The sequence below is a fragment of the Bremia lactucae genome, linkage group LG13 (genome assembly GCF_004359215.1).
Source record: "Bremia lactucae strain SF5 linkage group LG13, whole genome shotgun sequence".
Lineage (NCBI taxonomy): Eukaryota > Oomycota > Peronosporomycetes > Peronosporales > Peronosporaceae > Bremia > Bremia lactucae.
In genome coordinates, this window is record NC_090622.1 from 663,951 (window position 1) to 670,271 (window position 6,321).

Consider the following 6,321-nt stretch of genomic DNA (forward strand, 5'->3'; position numbering starts at 1 on the left):
GATCGAAGAGCTTGTTCGATGAATAAGCGTGCTAACGCGAGCAGACTTAAAGTCGAGCTCAGCGAGTAGCACTATGGCAACTGCCTCTTCGAAAGTAGCAGGATGAGATCGGAATAATTTCGTCCGGGCAACGCCCTCATTGAGACCCCCATTAAGATTGTTACGACAATTGCTTCTTGCACCGGGTCTTGATGCATAAATGCAATGAAGGTTCTCAACTCCTGAACAGAGTCCCTTAGGGTTCGTTTACCCTGTCGAGTCGCTAGGAGTCGTGCTCGTAAGCGAAAATCCTGATCAGGCGGTGCAAACATGCTAGTCATCTGCTGTTTCAGCGAATCTCAAGAGGGAAAAGCGTCGTTTATGGACGTACTGCACAATAGGGCCCACTCCATAGCTCTACCTCCGAGTTTGGAAATGGCCATAGCCACCTTTTGCCGTTCTATTAAGAACAAGGTGAAAGTAATGGACATCTCCATCTCCTTAATCCAGAAAGGGAGATTTTCTCCCTCTTGCCCCTCAAATATCTTCACATTTACAGCTATAGGACGAGCCTTTGGCTCTGAGTCAGGTATGGAGACGTACCGGGTTGACATATGTACCGCTAAGTGGTCCTGTACCTGACCGATCAGGGAGGCTTCGTATTGCATGAAGGCTTCAAGTCTTGCATGCAGGACCACTGGTCCCTCGGAGATAATGAATTCCACGTGTTCAAGCCCAAATAAAGTTCTGAACTTGTCATTAGCGTTGGTCTGCGCTTCTGACAGTTCTGAAACCTTTTCCATTTTCGTGAGGGTTTAGTCTTGTAAAGACTTAGGCGTAGATTGACTACGAGTACTACCAGGTGTAGCGGAGCTAACTCCCTACTAAAATCAGAGAAAGACTTTCAGGCTCAGGGAGTCGCTTAGTTCTATTGAACTTATGGGTTTAACAACTCAGGGAGTCGTACAAGCTATTAAAGCTTAAGGAATCATAGTTCAAGCGATTCAGGGGTACAGAAAACCAAGTGGCAACTAGTGCCCAAGAGGATATACCTTAGAACGGCTTATATCTCTTACAGATCAATGCGCAAGCCTTAGAAAGGCAGTTAACGCTTTAAGATCAAAAGGGGAACTGCACTTTATTTAATTATCTAAATTTAAAAACCTTGACCTAGCTAATTTAAATTAGATTTCGGCCGCCAGATTTATATCTGGCGGCCACCACATTTGTTACCCATAATAAATGGGATTTAAGTTACTACCTTTTTTGAATAGGATAAAATGGTATTTTACTCATAAAGTAAATGTACCACAACAATGGTTCTCCAACCGATGTGTGCCCCCCCATTACACACTAAGCTGTAATAGCTTGTACGACTCCCTGACTTGTTATACCTATAAGTCTTCCTCTATTATAAGGACTGAGGTAGCTTTGCTACATTTCTAATGACTTAGAGGTTGTATTTTGTACACTTTGACATCAGCTCGAGGTCACATGCAGCAAAGAGAGCATATTTCTGCCAAAACAGCTTATTTAAAGCATTAAAAGCGCTCTTAAAATGTCATTAGCAATCTGCAATGGCTGTTTTCAAAATTTACACGAACAAAGCAGTTTCTTTTTCGCTAATTAGGGAATAACAAAAACGTATTTCTGTAAATATCTTTCTGAGTTTACTAGTAATATTTCGTGGAAAACTAAAATACGTGAGTAAAAAGCTGTTTTGTACACAACATTTTTATATTTTAATCCCGTGTCGGACTGTCTTCAAATTGTACAATCTCCCCGATATTTCTGAAGCGGCCGCTCTTTTATGTTAGAGGTATATACACTTAATGCTTAAGATGAATTTATCGTGCTGTCGTCAGCATTTACGAACAAGTCACATTGCACGCTTTCAAACACATACGTGGCATTTCAGAGTCCAGAAAGGTCATGTCAAACTTGTTATTGATAACAACTCAGCTAGCAGTATAAGTCGGTCGAGAATCAATTGTATACGGGTAGGCTGGATAAACTTTCCGCAAAGAGCAGATCTGGATACTAACGGGCCATGATCGAAAAATGTCTTTGTAACAGCAAGTTATGAAAGCAAAGACTGAACTTTTCTTCAGCCAAATGTTATTGCCTCTGATTCATGGTTATCCCGTTAAATCGGATTGAGAAGGCATTTTTTGCAGTTGCAGAGATTGGCAAGGAGGACGGACCGGACCTTATGGACTCGCTCTTTTGGCAATGTTCTAAAACAGGAGTTGATCAATCGCCCAGCCAGGCTCAGCCTCTTGGCGGTTCCAATTGCGTCTCGTTGTAAGAGATTAAAAAGGCGCTGAATTTATCGTCGTTTTATTCCGTAACTGCACCGCAGGCAGTGCAGTCTCCTCTCCCTTGGCTATGAATGGCTCGTCCGTGTGGCGACCGCATTCGTTCAGGGCACGCACGAAACACAACATGTTGCAGCTTCTTACGACGCTCCTGCTTCTATATTTCCTTCCGTTGCCTGTTGCGGCCACAGCTTGTGTGAATGCCAGTACTTTAGTTGAAGGCGAGTCGGACTTGACCGCCGTCGTGTATGATGCCAATTGCGTTGCACGCAGCTTTCTGGTCGTCGGAAATTCAGCAGTTGAAAGGAGTCTTAACCTTTCTAACTTGAACGTCGTTGAGGTCAGGAGCTATCCGCGCGTATATCAATTGTAAGAAGCTGTTTGATTTTGTAAACGAGTAAACCACACTATACTTAACTTGTCTTTTGAGCCCTCTTAGATTGCTCAATAACAATGAAATCGAGATCCTTGCACCCACAAATCTGGACAATGACATGGAAACCTTGTTAGTAAAAGGTGGCAATTGATGGTTGCGATACTATACACTTACCAGATGTGATTTGTAAAACAGGGAATTGGCTAGCAACGTTATCATGGACTTGTCAGATTTTCGCTTTCCAAAGCGTTTGACTTATTTAGATTTGAGCTATAATTCGATTGCGACGCTTTCTTATTCCACGCCATGGCCCGAATCAGGTGAGCTACAAACGCTCCTACTCCATGGGAATAGCTTGAGCTCTGTGAGCGTCGATTCCTTTTCAAAACTAGTGGCATTGCAGTCATTGTACGTGAAAACTGCCTTAGCTGTAGTATGCAAGATGCTGACACGTACAACCATCGCAGGTCCTTGTCAAACACAGGTATCTCGAATTTGAACGACCTAATTCTACCAGTTTCACTGCGAAAATTCAACGCGACCAGGAATTCGTTTACGAGCGCGTCAACCAACTTTTCCAATCTTCCGACGGCACTGCAATATTTGTACGTCTGCTTTGTCACGTTACGCTATCGTTGACTTTATTTAAGCCTGGCGAATGTATTCAGAGACCTTAGCAATAATCTTCTGACAGTCTTTCCTACGATTGTATCTTCTCTCACGACGCTTGTGGAATTGTACGCCACATTTTATTCATTCTCTTAAACTTTGGACTTATGCTATTTTGTATAGGAATCTTGAGTCAAATGGGATCAAACAGATTCACGGTGTAACATTTGCATCAACGCTTCGCAAAATATATCTTAATGACAATCCACTGTCGACAATTGAAATCTGCCGCTCTGACGTGAGCGTTTTTCAGAGTCTAACAGAATTTTCTGCTCCACTATCCGTGTCAAGTACGTGCTCAAATGTAAAAGCATCACGAGAGGAAATAAAAGGCGTCTCCTTCTGCGTTCTAGAGGATAATGACTGCATCAGATCGTCTGTTTCAAACTCTGCTGGGGGCAGCACCAAAGATGAGAGCTCAAGCTCTCTTGATGGGACTGCCTCTTCTGAGTTGCGCACGCGTTCCAAATCGTGGATTTTTTCGGCTGAATCCATTGGAATTATTGGAACAACATTTCTTGTTATAGGCATCTTGTTAAGTGCACTCGTGTTCGGTTATGCATGGAAAAAGCGACAGCGCAATGACGACGACTTGTCCCACCGTGGTGCCACAAAGTTACAACGAGACCGCCCCTACGGGAGCAGTGGAGGCAACTTTTTGGCCTTTACATCCAGCGGACGAGTTGCACGTGCCGTCGGAAACAATCAATACGAATACCACGATCGTGATAGTAAGAACGGTCACAATAGCTCGCTTGAATATAGTGGCACAAAGGCTCCTGGAGAGGACGCAGCTTGGAGCGTCTACGATAGTCCTCTCGACAACTACACTCCCGTAGCGCTCCTAGAATCAAGTCCAAAAGGCAGCAGCTTTCACGGCGCTAGCACGGTTTCACTGCAGGTGCGCAGTAAGATTAAGAGCAAGATGAATCTCGATGACCTTCTTGTGTTTGAGATCCCGCCCGAAGAGATTCAAATGCGTCAAGCACTGCACATGTCGACGTCCAAGTCGAACAGCAAGACTGCCTTTGCATTGAGCAGCATGGGTGTGCGTAGCTTACGCAAGGTGGACACAGCTCTTTTTTTAGCCGAATATCAAGGCTACAAGGTAGTCATACAAGCGCTTATGCGGTCTAAAAAACGCTTTGAGCAGCACTTTGTCGAGCAAATTCGTCTTGCTGCTGCGCTAGACCATGCTTCAATTGTTCATTTTATTGGAGTTACGACCGGCTGCAGCGCAACAGCTAGCCGTCAACGGGGAAGTAGCGCTACGGCAGTGCCGTTCGACATAACATCAAGCTACGGTCTTAATGCGAGTAAAAGTCGTTATCCGACCATGGGAGCACCAGCCTGGCACCTTGGGGTCGTATTTGAATACATGCAACACGGTTCCCTTGCCTCTATGTTCAAGGCTGAACGCCGTCGTCGTGAAGGCAATGGATATTATATAAGCAATAATGTGGCAGTAGCCATTGGCAGTGGCACTGGCAATATATTTAGCTGGTACCCAGTCTTTGTGAAATCGAGCACATGTGTCAATGCAAACCCCAACACCGACTGGCGTTGTAAGCTCTCGATTGCTCTGGATGTGGCCATGGGGCTGGTCTACCTTCACGCCAACAATTATGCACACGGCTGTGTTTGCGCGCGAAAAGTGCTAGTAAATGAGCAAGGAGAGGCCAAGCTGAGTGCGATGGATGTACTTCTGCCTTCCGATCTCGCCTCTTTTGACAACACGCACACGACGGACGATTTTCACGGCTCACTTAGAGAAAGCGCTCGATGGACTATGCAAAAGCTAGCAGGAATTCGCTCGATGCGTGTGTCAAAAGGACCGGCGAAGGAAAGTTCAGGGGAACTAGGACGCAGCCGCTATGCTAACAACAGTGGAGAGAGTGGAGTGAGTGGGGTGAGCGGTGCCACGCTTGACGAAAATCACAGCCCAGGCGGCGATCAGTCAACTTCTGACAAAGAGTCAAGTAAATCCGACGAGAACTCGTTCGAGTCAAGTAACAGCAATTTGGCCTGCGTAGCGGCTCAGCGTGATGATGTATACGCGTTTGGCACGTTCCTTTGGGAGTTAGACACGATGATTGCCGTAGAGGAGGACTTGATGAGCTTGAGAGTCCCTAGCGGCAATTCACAGTTGCTCAAGTTTTCGCAAGATTGCCCGCTGGAGCTGCAAGAGCTAGCTCGCCAGTGCTGGCACGAGTCGCCGAGCGAGCGGCCAGATGCTATTGACGTACAGGAAGAATTAGTACGTGTACTGGAAGGCCGTCTTACGACAAGCGGTCAACCTCCGCCCAATTGGACGCCGCCTAGCTATGTCAGTGCTGCCAGTACTCTTAATAGTTTGTCAAGCTTTGAGCCGTCGTCATACATGTCAAGCTCCCGCTCTGTGACGATTGCTGATCTGGAAGGAGATTAAGCTTCTGGATATATTTATTTGCTAGCGAATTTTGCACATGTGTTAATATTAAGATATATATTTAACGTAGTCATTCCCTACTCCCACCACAACTACCTCACTGCACGCTAGAGAAGCAGGTTAAACCGCTTCCTCGCTGGGCTAGCGTAACGGGCTATAGTTGTCCTAATGTTACACAGTCCCCGTTAAGTACACTTGGTGTACTTAAGGGGATGGTCAATTACTAAATAATGGTAATTAGACCCAGCACTCGGGTGTGGTGCACATTTGGGACCAACCCTTGTGTATGTGATGCACATGGGTGCATTCACATTAGGAGAGATGACACCCAGCGTAATCCGTGATGACGGCTAGCGTCATCCGTTTCGCGAGGTATCTAGAAAGGTACGCTCGCAATACATATTACGTGTTATTTTAGAGAAGACATTTTAATTGGTAAAAATAGGTATTTATATTTGATTCTATTAAATATAAATCAGTCTGAAAACTACTTCCTACTTGGTAAGTGCGCACGAGGAGACGGATTACCGCTCCCGTGACGACACTTGATT

The 6,321-nt window shown here is 45.3% G+C and overlaps 1 protein-coding gene across 1 annotated transcript; it reads left to right on the top strand.

Moving 5' to 3' along the window:
* Window positions 1-2,113: 2,113 nt before the first annotated feature.
* CCR75_000403 (uncharacterized protein) lies at window positions 2,114-5,847 on the top strand (the record flags this gene model as incomplete). The annotated part of the gene is made up of 7 exons (XM_067958511.1): window positions 2,114-2,264; window positions 2,342-2,666; window positions 2,737-2,802; window positions 2,869-3,081; window positions 3,141-3,278; window positions 3,324-3,410; window positions 3,466-5,847. The coding sequence occupies 7 exons, from the start codon at window positions 2,114-2,116 to the stop codon at window positions 5,768-5,770; spliced, it is 3,285 nt and encodes a 1,094-aa protein (XP_067817325.1). The 3' UTR covers window positions 5,771-5,847.
* Window positions 5,848-6,321: the final 474 nt, after the last annotated feature.